At 37.2% G+C, this 14665-nt stretch overlaps 1 protein-coding gene across 2 annotated transcripts in view; it reads right to left on the bottom strand.

Annotated features, from left to right (window-relative positions):
• Window positions 1–14665, bottom strand: part of COL12A1 (collagen type XII alpha 1 chain) — a 108833-nt gene that overhangs the window by 18302 nt on the left and 75866 nt on the right. For both annotated transcript variants that reach the window (XM_058566765.1, XM_058566764.1), the window contains exons 46-55: window positions 14495–14638; window positions 12824–12988; window positions 11743–11781; window positions 11507–11645; window positions 9291–9433; window positions 8891–9000; window positions 4986–5135; window positions 3488–3565; window positions 2071–2157; window positions 580–633 (exon numbers count right to left, since the gene is read on the bottom strand). In XM_058566765.1, coding sequence (XP_058422748.1) covers window positions 580–633; window positions 2071–2157; window positions 3488–3565; window positions 4986–5135; window positions 8891–9000; window positions 9291–9433; window positions 11507–11645; window positions 11743–11781; window positions 12824–12988; window positions 14495–14638 — 1109 coding nt within the window. The remainder of the gene's footprint in view (window positions 1–579; window positions 634–2070; window positions 2158–3487; window positions 3566–4985; window positions 5136–8890; window positions 9001–9290; window positions 9434–11506; window positions 11646–11742; window positions 11782–12823; window positions 12989–14494; window positions 14639–14665) is intronic.

Genomic DNA, 14665 nt, shown 5'->3' with positions numbered 1-14665 from the left:
GACAGACCTGGGTTAGCATTCTAGCCTCACCTTTCCTAACTGGATTAGCTCATTATTAGTGATATTATGACAAAAACTACACATTATCTTCATAATATATTCTCCTAAGAAGTTTGAGCTGTTTATGGAAAATTGGTATGGAACTGGTAGAAGGGGCCAATGACCCCGAATGAACACACATGTAGCCACTCAGCTCTTTCTCTGAGGTGAGTGTAAAAGAGCAGCAGAACCGCTCCCACCCTCTCAAGCTCTCTCGTAGGACTCTGCTCCCGGTGGGGTCTTCCACTAGCGGCCGGGTCACCCCCGCTGCTTCCCCATGTTGCAGCAGAGCCCTTAGGTTCTTCTGCAGATTTCCCATGTGCGATTCCTACAGCAGTGAGAACCCTTGAACATTTCTTTCTCTGGCTAGTCTAATCCACCATTTTGACATCCAGAGACAAGACAGAGATAATCATATTGCCTAAGGCACACTAAACTTGAATTAACTTGCTCAAGGTCACATACCCCCTTAGTGTAAATTTGAAAAACCAGACTTCAACATACAGGTGAAAATTTAAATGCACTCTCAAATATACTTACAATTGCCCCACTGATACCTCTTTCACCTCTGGGACCCTTAGCACCTGGTCCTCCCTAAAATATATAGTAAGAGCACATTTTAGGGGGAACATAAGGAAAGTAGGAAGAAGTTGATATATAAAAATTGCTTCAAGAAGCAGTGCATTCTCCAGACAATTAACACTTCCACAGTTACTTACAAAATATTGAGGCAAATATTTCATGTCACACAAATATGTGGGGAAAGAGAATTTCAAAACTTTGTATGTTCTAAGTGTCTCATTTTTACATTCTGAACTTTTCTTAATTGTTAGCAAATTTTGAGGTTCATTTGAAAATTTGAGGTTTACGGGAAAAAGCTAGCATGACACAGTAAGAGGAAAAATCTGTTTTGGAATATGAATGCATTCTTCAGGGAAAATGATATGCAAAAAGAAGAGTATCTTGAATCTCTCAGAATCTTAGACCATGTAGTTTAGTAACAGGAATTCAGAGACCACCGAACATAGAAGAATAAATATGCTAATGACATCTACTAACATTATCTGACAATTAGAGAAAAAAATCCCTACTTCTCAAAAACATCTGAGTCCCATCCAAGATATACTTTTATAATTACAAATATAAATCAGTTGTCACTGTTAATAAAAATAAATGATGGTAATTCCAGTGACATTTTGATTCTGTATATGAGAAGGTCGTTTGTAATTAACCTAAAATCAATTTACATTATTTGCTATGAGTCAAGTATAGTAAAATTTGGTGTTCTGAGAATCTCTAAGCCATTCCTGTGTTAATTAACCACTTTCTTAAAATCGGCCAATAGGGCTTAGAGGCATCACTTCCATTCCACAAAACCAGCCCAGGCCAGATGTTGGACTAACCAAATCAAGGGGTTCCACATTGATTGACGAGATCGATCTCTGCACCCTTCAATGTTTTGCCTTGCACTTTCTTGGTCTCCCCTCCCCCCATGAATAGACCTGGTCATAGTCTTCTCACTCAAGTTATTCCGAACCCCAACACTTTCACCCAGAGTTTGTGATAGCATCACATGTAAATTATCCTCTGTATATGTTATTCTCAGGATATGTCTGCTGCATAAGGTACATGTATCTTCGGTTCTGAACAAACTGTTCTTGGGTCAGCCTCTCAACCCTGGCTCCATAACATACATACAAGGAGATTTCAGGAGATGGAAGGAATTTTCAAAATCACGTGATTACAGATGGAAACCCCGATTCACATCTTAAAGAGAAAAGCTCTTGAATACTGGCCGATATCATTTGTGCCTGCAGGGCTGGAGAAATGTTTAAATGTGTTCAAATTTTCTTCTTGATTTACTCCATTCCAGATCTCAAAACATACTACAAAAATCGTCTGCAACGTAGCTTGCTCTGTCCTAGAAAACATGGATGGCTGAAAACATTTTATGCACTACATCCTGGCAAAAGGATGATCACTCCAAAGATTTAACAGGAAAAACTGGAAGGACCGTTTCCGTTTCCTCACCGCAGGGCCCGGGGGTCCCGGAGGTCCGACACTATCCTGCGTACACGTGCAAGCATTTGGAAGAGCAGGGCATTTCACTTCATCTCTCTGGAATTTTAAAAAGAATGTTTACCTATGAATTGAGGATAAAAATAACTTCCCATCCACCACTCCACTTATGTATCTTATGTATACAAGGAAATCTGTGTCCCAGCTTGAAGAAATAATTTTTAGCTATCATTACAAATAATCTTATTTTGAATCTTGCTTTGCTCCTTTATGTCTTTATGTTTTACTTTAGGAAACTTCACATAACAAAGAATTATTTACAAAACCACCACCAAGACCACTGGTAATTTAATCCAATTTTCTCTAATCTGGTGTTAGAGAAATGCTGAGTATCTCATATGTCATTGATGCCCATTTCATTCAGAACAAAATCTGAAATCCTTTCCATGGCCTACAAGTCCTTACCTGTTCTGCAAACCAGCACCCACCCCATGCCCATCTCACTGTCTGCCACTCCCCCTCCCACTCCCTCTGCTCCAGCCCCACTGAGCTTCATGGCTCTCAGGCGTTGAGGGCACACTGTGGCTTTAGGGCCTTTGCATTTACAGCTCCCTCTGGCTGGAATGCTCTTTCTCCATTATCCGCACTGTTTGCTCCCTCACTTCATTCAGGTCTCTGCTGAAATCTCACCTCATCACTGGGGGCTGATGGTACTCATTTGGCTAACATTCTCTCTACGCTGATTTGTTTTTCATCCTAGGACTTTTCACTCTATAACATAGTATATATCTATGTGTTAATTCTTCTCTCCCCCTGCCTTTCACTGGAATATTCACTTTTCACTGCTGTAACCCTAGCACATAGAACAGTTCATGGCTTATAATAGGTGCTCAATAAATACTTGCTGACTAAATAATGCACACTCATCTTGTGGATGTATGCAGTTTATTGCTTGCCAAAAGCTTCAAACTCATCATCAGCATTCAACTTCGTAACTATTACCACTCACATAGATACTTGGGGGGAAGCCATCATCTCAAAATCAAATATGGTTATTTCTACAATAAACCTGAGATATCCACAGAGGTGATGGCTTATTCTGTAAAATGCTGATATTTTACAAGCAATAGGAATGCTTTGCAACAAGTGGGTTTATCAAACACGCTGACTGAGCAGGACTTTTCTTAGTAATCACCATGGCTGTCAGGGAGAATTTCCAGATGTGGTTTTGTGCTTTCCTGGCTCACCAGGGAGGGGTCATCGATCTGAGCTGTGTTAGCTGACGAGCATGCACACAATGCGTGTCCCTTGGCTCCATCCTGGAGATGCAGTTGCTGAGTGCCACTTCCTCTCCCCAACCATCCACATCCACATCCCTTATTCCCGGGGACTCGTAAAACCACAACAGGATTCCATCCCTTTTACTTACCCTAGAGGGAATATCACAGCATCTGTCTCTACTGGTCCACACCGGGCTGCAGACGATATCAAAATTCTGGATTTGGAACTGTAAACAACCAACAGCAAGATCAGCTAAAGATGCAAGAAAAACATTTTATATTAACATTTCCACATTTTAACCCTTGCCAACTTCTCCCATAGACTCTCTCCAAGGTGCAAGTCCTAGAGAGCAACGTGATCCTTCCTTCATTAGGAAACAATATAAAAACCTATGCCTAAGAGATAGAGATAGTAAAGCAAAATGCACATGTGAAATTTCCACTTCTAACTTACTTACTTGGCTAAAAGGAAATGTTTGATTCTGTTTTGTTTTTTAAGAGAACATTAATTTATTTAAGAATTAAGAATACATTTAAGGATTTGAAAACTACACATTTAAATCAACTTTTAAGAGTCTACCCTTGTAGAAAAATAACATTAAAAAAAAGTCCTCATTTATTCTAAAATTGATGCTCTTCTTCTCACAAATTCTTACCTAGGGCGACTAATAACTTTTATGATTACCCTCAGCTTAATTATTTCAATATAGTATATATTTTCTATCTTTCTACATTTTAAAAATAAAGCTCCTTTGATAAAAAGGAAAAGATTGTTTAGATATAGCCATTCTTTTACAAACCTGATATAGATGTTCTATTTAAATATCAAATCCAATATTCAATTAAAAAGTCTGGATTTTGATCACAATTATGCTAAACCTGCACTAATTTTTTCTACGCTGTGTAATAAAAATTTGACTTTTGAATCTAGGAGAAGAAAATCCTGTCCACTTAGAAAGCTAAATGAAATAAATGCAACTTTTTAAAAAAATAATAGAAGCCAAAGATGTTAGCCTTGCTTTTAGAACAATATTATTATTGATCGACATTTAATATGAACTTAATAAGCCTAGTACAGTGAAAACCTTAGATTTAAATTTTATCACTAGACAGCACTGTATATAGGGTTGGTGCACTCCTGCCTCAAACTGGGGCCAGGGAAACTTGTGAGTAACGTGGCCCGCTGGCCATCCCACTACACGGATCTTCCTTCTGAGACAGAGGACGACTCTCCCGTGAGAGAGCACGGCTCTAGCAACGGTCACAGCCAGTGTCCACAACACTAACGTCCTGACTGCACGAATCTGTACTAACAATTACTAACTTCAAAGGACAAAAATGAATTATTTTAGATTTCATTGATTATCCTGGCAACTCTTTGTGTTACACTCTCCAATCGGACCCTGTTTCAAGACGACTGCAAGATGTTCTCTGGTGCCCTGACATCTTATTTTGTTTCTAGCAGTAAAGCACAATATTATATTCTGTCAGTAGCATATTTTCTCAGTGTAATTTTTCCAATGTTTTGATCTGACCAAGAAATTTGACAATTTAAAACTCACTGAGAAAAAAACACTCAATGATTACTTTTAAAAATGCCATTTCAATCTCAACACAAGGTAAGAAAAATAAAAATGTGTTACTTACTGTGGCTGATTTCCTCTCCCCTTTAAGCAGTTTTCCAAGAATTTCATAACCATCAGTTGTGATATTTCCAGCTTCCTTGATGTCTTTTTCTATAATTTCATAGCAGTCAATGTAAATCTTAACACTTTTTGAGGTCACTACGATATGAACCTAAAAAGATCATTTGTTTCCATTATAAAATTGCTACCCCAAAAAAATTGTCTAACTTCTGCATATTTCAGATCAGGTTAAAGGATGTATTCTTTAAGCTATTCCTCTCCCAAATCAAGAGTCTTGGACTAAAAATCCAAGAACTAGGTTGCAATGTCAATGTCATTTATTAACAACATAAATTAAGTGAGCCATGTAACCTCTCTGGGTCTCAGTTTCTTTCTTCCACATTTACATGCATAATTTCTTATTTTCCCACATGTACCGTTACTGAGGTGACCAGAGATAATGTAGTAGATGAGATGCCTCTGTAAACAATAAAGAACTATTCAAATACATTAATAAATCATTAATATATTATTATACTTAGTACAAAGGAGTCTCAAATGTCTTCCACTTATTTTGCTAAATTCAGTTTTTAATTTTTTATTCTCCAATCTTGGTCAAAAAGAACTTGCACACACTTGTTGGGTTCACACACTCTGCTTCGGCAGCCCAGGGTCAGACATGCACATCGCTTATCAAGCCATGCTGTGGCAGGCGTCCCACATATAAAGTAGAGGAGGATGGGCACAGATGTTAGCCCAGGGCCAATCTTCCTCAGCAAAAAGTGGAGGATTGGCAACAGATGTTAGCTCAGGGCTAATCTTCCTCACCAAAAAAGAAAAAAGAACTTGTATACCAAAAAGAACACTATATAGATACCTAACGTAGTAAAGAACTAGCACATGTCTTCTATAGAGATTCAGCTCTGGAAATCAGTAGACTCAAGATTCAGTTTCCTTATAAGGAAAGAATCTATGGTGATTTATTTTTTGTCTGATATTGAGGACACTCGGAATTCTTAGAAATCTATTAGTACAGATAGTTAATAAAACATTTGTACCTCAACAATGTAAAGAATGGCTGTGGGTGATCTTTGAGTTTCAAGTTATGCTCATAGTTCCTCTTAGCACAAATATTCAAGTAAGCATTTAATGATTGCTTTGAAAAGTTTGGCTTCAAGTTAAAAGGAAGAGAAATTCCCTTAAATGCTTTGAGTCAATAAGCATAAGGACTATCTCTAGAGATTTTTTTAAACAGTAAATATTTTTCCCACATAGGATCACCACCAAAACACTGATTTAGTGTATCTATAAGTGGTAAGTATGAATTACATATTGCTTTTATATATAAGTGATACATAGCTTACTAAAAATACAGAAACTTTAAATGCCCCCAGGGCAATCCTCTAATATTGAATTCAACAAAAATATCACACGAGCATTCCCAAGATATTTATTATCTAATAAGAACTAAAACTTATTTGTTGGCTCTTGTATGAACAATTTCAGAGGCAAACCTTCAAAAAGTATTTGAAAAATACTACCCAGAAAAGTTATTTCAAAATAAAAACTTTTAATTTGCAAAAATTATTCCAAATACTCTTGTCATTCAACGTTCACCATAAAGAAATACATGCTAAAAACATATTTTGCTACAATCTCTTCAATGTGTTTTACTGCATTTTAAACACATGCATAATTACGTTTCTGAGTGGGCTCTTCATCTGTAGACCATTGTCCAAGTGGTTAGGGACTATTTCCCAACTGTGAAACATTGTTGGTCACAGACCAGTAGTAGAAAGAAATAGGAACACTTGTCAACTCATCTCCCTTCCCAAGCTCTGCCATTCCCTAAAATTTTATCTTTCATCTGTTCCACTTTTTCCTCTTATTACAAATTTCTCACTTGGATCTATGTCATCTATTACAATCAAATGGAGACACAAAAAGCTTTCGAAGAGAATCCTCAAGAAGCAATAGTTGTCTGTCACACCCTGCTTAATCCCTTTTAGCGTAGTCCCTCTCTCCCAAGAGCCCCATGCCCGTCATTTTCACTAATTGCCTGCTATCTGAGTACTACTCATTCTCATCCCCAGGATTGAAGAACTTCAGTTCCCGAATCAGGGGGAAAAGGAAAGAACAGTGTTGGAATCCCTGGATCAGTAGAGAATGTAAAAGCCAATAGTGACTGAACTTGGTACTTGAATTGATGGGATAAATGAAAGTAGGTTAAAAGAATGAGGTGGGGGAATGGAGGAGGGAAAAGAGCGTAGTGAAAAAGTAGAAGAGCATAAAAAAAAGAAAGATACTATGGGAAAAAAAGGAAGAGAATGTGAGGAGAGAAGGGAGCTTGTGAGAAGGAGAAAGAGGCATTATGTAAAACCTAAGAATACAAATACCTCTCTATAAAAGCAAACAAAGAAAGGAATGTCAAAAAAAATAATTAACTTGACTTTCAATAATTAATGACTGTCACTACAGACCTCTGCAAAATACTGCATTTTTTTTGCTCAAGTAAAATGAAGCTTTTGATGAAAGATGGAAACTAAAAAATAATAGTTCCTAAATGTTTATCCATTGGTCAATAGAAGATTAATTTCTAATATCTTCAATGGGTATGGCAAGAAAAATAAAATAGTCCTTTTCAGCAAGTTACTCAAGTGTAAGTTTAATAAGTGTATCAATGATCCAGAAAAGTTCATAAGAACTTTGCCAGATTCAACATCTATTATCAGATAAGGAGCAGTTGAAGCTAATAATATTCGTCAAACTAGAATTTGCTTTCACAATGAGGCATTTATTTTACTGCAATTCACATGAAGGTCTGTACACTGTTTAAGGAGAGATCTTTGCTTTTCCTTCATTGCTTTTTACTTCTCACTAATGTGCATGTCGAAGCCTCTTTGAGCTCCATGATGGGAGTCCCTTGTCATCCTCACCAAGAATCTGATTAATGAATAGGAAAAGCATTCTGGAAAGAAACCAAGATTCTCAGGAGGTAGAAGCAGCAAGAAATCCAGCTAAATATACTTAAGTACAGGAAAGTTCTTCAATTTTCACTTGAGAATCAAATTGAACTGGAAATATTTGTCTTCTACGTGTGGGAACTAACTTTGAGTGCCATACTGGAGGAATTTTAGACCACTTGTACAAGAAGTGGTATTCCTCCTGTTAACTTAATCCAATAGATAAAGAAATACCATTAAAAATTCATTCCTAACCTAGATTGTTCCTTTCATTTCTAATGATCCCAACTTCAGTACTCTTATTCATCAATTAAATCATCCTTTAGAAACCTGATAGAAAGTCTCTATTATCTTTGAATGTTGACATACAGAAATTAATTAAGATCAACAAGAATAGACAATCCCCTAAGAATGCATGTTAGAATTTTTAATAAGATTTTTTAGAAAATTTGTGTGTTCATGTAAAAGTTAATCTCATAACATTTATCTTAATTATTTTGGTAAATAATGATAACTTTTAGCCTGGCATGTTTGTAACTTTTCAATAAATGAGCAAGCAGAAGCAGCTTACCATGCTCTATAAAAGAACAATTTTATCAATTAAATATAACACACAAAAATTAAGCTTTTGAAACAAAATGATATAAAGGTTCACAATAAAAAGATAGGTAGAAAAAAATAGGCATATAATATTGTATATACTACATGACTCAAATTTTGAAAAGATATTACCATTGAAAATATTTCAAAATGTTAATAGTAATTATCTCTTGATTAGTAGAATTATTGCTTTATTTTAAATTTTCTTCTTTGAAATAATCAAATTCTCTAAAATAAGATTTTGTTTTTAAAAGGCATAGCTATGTTTCTGCCAATTTAACGTCTTATTAATAAATAACAAAATAAATTAAATTTTTGTCATATTCTTTTTTCTATAGATAACCAGATAATCTTATGTTTTTACCTTATGAAAACTTCCATAAAATAATGTCTTCACTTCATCTGTATCAAATGTAACAGTTTGCACCTCACCTCTTGTATCCTTGTTAAAGAATGATAATGTCTTGCTAGAAGCTGTAATCAACACATAATTGTTATTAAATCACATGCATCATATACTGTATATTGAAAGTATTCACAAGTAATTCTTGTTGGAGAGATTTCTAAAAAATCCAATGATTTCAGTTGAGATAAAATGTAATAAGAATATTTACTGATGTTATATTTTAAAAACTTTAAACATCAAAGCATATATCAAGTAAATATATATATTCAGAAGGTTCCTAAAGAGAAAAGAGAAGGAAAGGGAAAACATAATCAAAAATATGTATGCATGTGCCTTAAAATAAAATAAGAATCCTTACGGTCTGCAATTACTCCAACTTGTGGTTTGTAGTCTCTGTCTGTGATTTGCCAAATTGCAAAAGGGTCACTGGGGGTTTCTGGGAGAAGTCTGAACAATAATATAATTGTGTACGAAGGAGGAAGTCCATTTGGGTGTACATCTCTGTTGGATAAAACAACACTAATTAATTAATTAAGAAGGACTTCTCATCAGAAATAGGGAATATTTTAAATCTTTGGACCAGAATCTCATTATGGGTAGTATTAGAAGCCACTTATAATAATCTGGCTGCATATTAGAAGGGGAAAAACTTAGGGAAGACATCAAAAGAACAAACACTAAAGATCCATTACATAAGTGCTAATAGATTATTTATAATCTGATAAAGTCAAAAAGTCCAAGAAATTGCCAAATGGTCTTTATCCTACTGTTAATAACTCATTTTTGCTAGACACATACATAATTATAAAATTATATAATAATTTTAGAGTGATAAACCTTATATCTATGGATGTAATTTAAAGAGAATGAATCTTAATTTCCAGTGTCAGGGGTATAAGATCATAAGTAAGACGTCTTAAAGTTTTAATTTCTCCCTCCTTATCTCTAATAGTTTTTACACTTCCAAATTCCTCCCTTGAACTCAAATAAATCAAATAACATGCACACACACACATATTCCCAAAAATAAAACCAGTAACACATGTTAAGGCCATATACCCGTATGATGATAAAGAGTGGTGATTAAATTAAAAGGAAATGTTTCTTGGCTCTGAGGCTGTTAGACGAAAAATGTGGTCCCATGTGTCCCTCCAGAGTTGAGTCTATCGTTATTCTGGGGGAATCTTTGAAGCAGAATTGATGGTTTTCTGTCTGAGACCATTTAATAACACTTCCTCCCTGAAGGTGGGAAAAAGGCTTTGATAATCAACTCTTGGACAGAAACGAAGCTACTCCTCCACAAATTTTGACAGAGGACACAGAATGTCTCTTGAGGTTTCATGTCCTAGTGCCAGACCACTAGTATTTCTGGAACATAACGCAGCCCTCCTTCTTAAAGCGTATGCTCTGGACCAGCTGCCACAACGCCTTTTGTAAGTTCAAGAATCTACTATCTTCATAATATTCCATATTAAAAATGATATCTTCCCCATATTAATTCAGCTCTCACCTAGATCATTTTTATTCTTTATCCTTAGTTAACTAGTGTTTATGAAAAAATAATTTAATTGAATTTGTGCTTCTTTCAGCCACAGGTTCTGACTCAAGAGGACAGCGGGCTGTCGTAGGTTAAAATGCAGGAATCGTATCTTGAGGTGACTGAGCGTTAAACACTGGGTATCAAGGCTCACTGAAAAACCTAAGACTGCACCAACGTGGTTAAACACCAAAGATGAGAACTTACAGTGTGGTCAAACCACAACAACACAATCTGTGCTGCCTTAAAGAAATTAGCTTCGCTTTGAGTCTGAATTTTCCATCAGCCTTCCCAGACGTTTCAAATTTCAGACATCATTTTCTGACCCTGTTCTAAATTTCTGAAAGCTTTATTTCTCCTTGTTCTTTTCTCTCCATAAGTTGCCAAACACATAATTTTCAACATTAAAATGTTTTCATTTTAATGAATAAGAAATACATATTTTGGTTATCACGCCCAGGTGCGAACTTTCATGAAGTAAAAGAACAACATCTAGAGCTACCCAGCAGACGCCAGGGCAGCGGCCGGTGAGAGCTCGCAGCTCCGTCTGGCCACGGACACGCAGCACGGCGCCGTCTGCCGTCTTCCGGAGGACTGCAACACTAGGAAGAAGGCCGCCCTCCCGCACTCATTCCATCCAGTCCCTCGGCACCACAGGGCGAAATGTTCTCACGAATACGGTGCCTTCCTGCTTATGCAGCCCCCTCACAGGAAGCATAACTACAATCCTAGCCTTAAATTCAAAAGGACCAGTAATCCATAACACTGCAGAACAAGGACTGGATTCTTGGGTCTGAAAATAGGAAGCCTCGAGTCCTCGACTGCTGTGTGAACTGATGGAAGACACTTAACCCAACTGAACTTAAGGAAATTAAACTAGGTCATCCATGAGGAGTTCTCTGACAATTCTTAAGTCCCTAGATTCTTGACTAAAAGGTTAGAAAAGAAGCCCTGACTAAAAAATCAGCAAAGATTCCAAGAACCTCAAAAAAGTGTCCAGCCCATCATAAGAAAAAGAACCCGCTGCTGTCACTCACGCTGTAGGCTGATTCACAAAGGCGTTCTTCTGAAGCCTGTAGGCTGAGTAGCTGGGGAAAGACCCCGACTCCAGAGAGACACCTTGTACAGAAGCAAAGCTCTTCTCCGTCAGGTTGTATGCCTCAAGCATCTTAAAACCTTTACATCAGAAAAGAAAAAATATTGAAATGAGGTCATTTTAATTATTTTATGCTTGAATCCTAAAATAAATTAGCCCAAACGTACGAATGCTTACCTGGTGAGGTGTAGCCGTCCAAGTAAACGAGAGGACAACCTGCAAGGCACAGTGTGCTTTAAGTACGGTTCACCAACACGATGTATGCACAGAGAGCAGCTATGTATGTATATCGAGGAAGGAAATTGTTCACTCGTTTATAAAAAATAACATCGATCTAACCCTTTATAAGTTATTCTGTGTAGACTTCCCACGCATAGGAGAAATTGTACAATTGACCAGTGTAACCAATGTTTCCCAGTGTAACCACCAGAGGGTGGCTTTCAGGACCACCTGGAGTGGAAGGGAAACAACGGTGGCTTCCTACCCACTTTCACCAGTGTGGCTCCACGCTGAGCTTCAGCGTAAGTTTTCATAGTCAACCACTGACATTTGTTTAATATTCCCACCTCTAACCAGAATCTGAGTTGTTAATACAATGTTTAACAGGGGGAAATATAAGACTTGTAAAGCATAGCCTTGCCTAGGATCAGGGGTCTAGACTAGCCACATAACCGTCTCCATAATCTAATAACCCAAGAATGGGTGCTTATGGATGGGGAAGAGGATAAATTGACTTAATTAATCAATCTTTGGTTCTTTACTGTATTTTAAAAGCTGAACTTGAGGTCTTGGTATAACAAGAAAAATCTAGACCCCACAAAAACAAATGGGGACCAAGCGAATTTCTATGGAGCACACATGCACAAGTCAGTTTTTTCAGTGCTCCCTTGAAGCACAGATGTTGACAGAACAAATACCAATTGATTACTAATAGGGAAAACCTTCATCTTATAAACGCATTTCAAAGCTGAAGCTTAATTTACTCAAAGGTCACAGGGATTGGGATGGTGGGAATAGGATATATTAAAACACTTTACTTCCATACAAGGACTATTACATCTTCAAGGCTAAAAATGGACCTGTGACAAGCACATATTGAGCATGATCTCAATAGGAACGATGATTCATCAAGTTCTCAAGGGATTTCCCAGGATCTATTTATGCGCAGACTGGATCCCATATAGGATAGGGAATTGTCTACTAAGTAGTTATTTTTCAAAACAAGCGAGACTATGGATCCATTTGGACCCTGACTTACTTGAAGTGGCAGTTTCACAGACAAAGGTAATGAGATTGTCCTCAATCTTCTCAAAAGACTCAAAGTCATCCACAATGAACACATGCCTTTCACTTGGTTTGCTGGCAATGTTGGCAAGCTCGTTGTAGTCAACGTCAGCCACGCCAACTACAAAGACACTGAAGCCTGCAGAGCCATGTTAACAGAGTAAGTTACACATTCCTTTCTCCATCCTTCATTATTTAAACAATTCAAAATAAAATCTTATCAGAAATCTTACAACAGAAATCTGCTGTATTTTCTCAGTGTATGCAGCAAGTCCTTTTAATTGACATAAACTCTCTTTAATGAATATGTACTTTTTCCAGGTCTTCCTACTTTCTGGCTTGTAAAATTCAATTAATTGGATTTCCTAAAATAAAATTCTAACAATTAAAAGATGAACATTTTAATAGCAGAAAGACCTAATGAGGTGCACATTTCCTTCCACAGATCCGCAGTCCTACTATACCCAAGAATTCTGCAGCTATCTTAGGCACCATTAACCTTTTAAGCTTATGTGACTCAGAAACCAAGAATGGGCTCATTTTGAAATCTGAGTTCTTGAAACTTATTTTTTCTACAAACTCAGGCTCAAAGACAGTTTTTTGGCTACTTTCAAAATGGAATCTATAACTCCCACTGGCAGTAAACTGTCATTTATATAGGCTAACAGAAATAAACAACGTCTTCACTCCAAAAGCTTAATTTAAAAGTAGAAAAAATAGACTATATAAGAAATTAGAAATAAATAAGGTAGCTTGAGCAAGCATTCATAATCCAAACTTAAATCAGGTAGGGGCCCAAAATATGCAAAAATCTGCTCAAAGTGCATAACATAATGGCAATAATTTATTAAAAGATCAGTGTAAAGAACAGTCTCTACTGCAAGAAGACAGTGTAATTCAGTATCGATCGTGACTAATACTTTTAGCCAAAGAATCATGTATGTGCAGATGACAAATTCCATGTAATGAAGTACTTTGCAATTTACTACAATAGATCATGCATAGCATAGAATTCTCTCTAAAATATGTCCACCCAGGACCCTGCCTAAGGAGGCTAGGAATGGTGTTAATGCAAGCATGGAAAAGACCTAGTTTCATCTCTAACAATCCTACTTAACTAATCCAAAGGGCAGCATTACCAGGAGGCTCTCAGGATGTCTGGTTGCCAGCATCTACCTCAGAGACGTCTCCCTGAGGCCTCACGACTCCTGCTTTGCAGTGTACCTCTCAGCAGTCTGCACTGAGTCTGCACCTGAAGGATGTGCTAGAGTTAAAGGCTTCCCTTGTCTCTCCTCGGAGAGCGACGAGCATCAAGATTCGCTTCTGCTATGGCAGGAAGTCTGCTCCAAGATCATCCCTGTATTGCATTCTGTAGCTTTCCCGCCACAATGGGGAAATTAGGTTTGCTCTTTGACAGACCCTGAGTCATATCTTATACAAAGAATACACCATGACACTTTTGAGCAATTACCAAACCATCCCATAATTAAATATAAACTAACATTACAAGAGCATGGAGCACAGAGTAAAACAGGAACAATAAAGTAAAATCAGCAATTTTGGTTTTTTGTGATGGTTCTTGAACATTTAAAACTGTTAAAATAACGAGTGCAGTCACCAGGCATCAGTTCACGCCTGTGCTTACCTGACTGCTGGATGACCAGAGCCGCCTTCTTGACCTCGTCCTGTGACCGACCGTCTGTGACCACGACCAGCACCTTGGGGACATTCTTCCTCATGCCGCTCTCCCAGGTCAAGACCTTCTCCTTGATAAACGTGAGAGCCTTGCCTATAGAGTGTGGCATGGAACATTTCA

Source organism: Diceros bicornis, chromosome 23 (genome assembly GCF_020826845.1).
Source record: "Diceros bicornis minor isolate mBicDic1 chromosome 23, mDicBic1.mat.cur, whole genome shotgun sequence".
NCBI lineage: Eukaryota > Metazoa > Chordata > Mammalia > Perissodactyla > Rhinocerotidae > Diceros > Diceros bicornis.
Note: the sequence above shows the minus strand (reverse complement) of the source record. Positions and strands in the feature narration are given on the sequence as shown.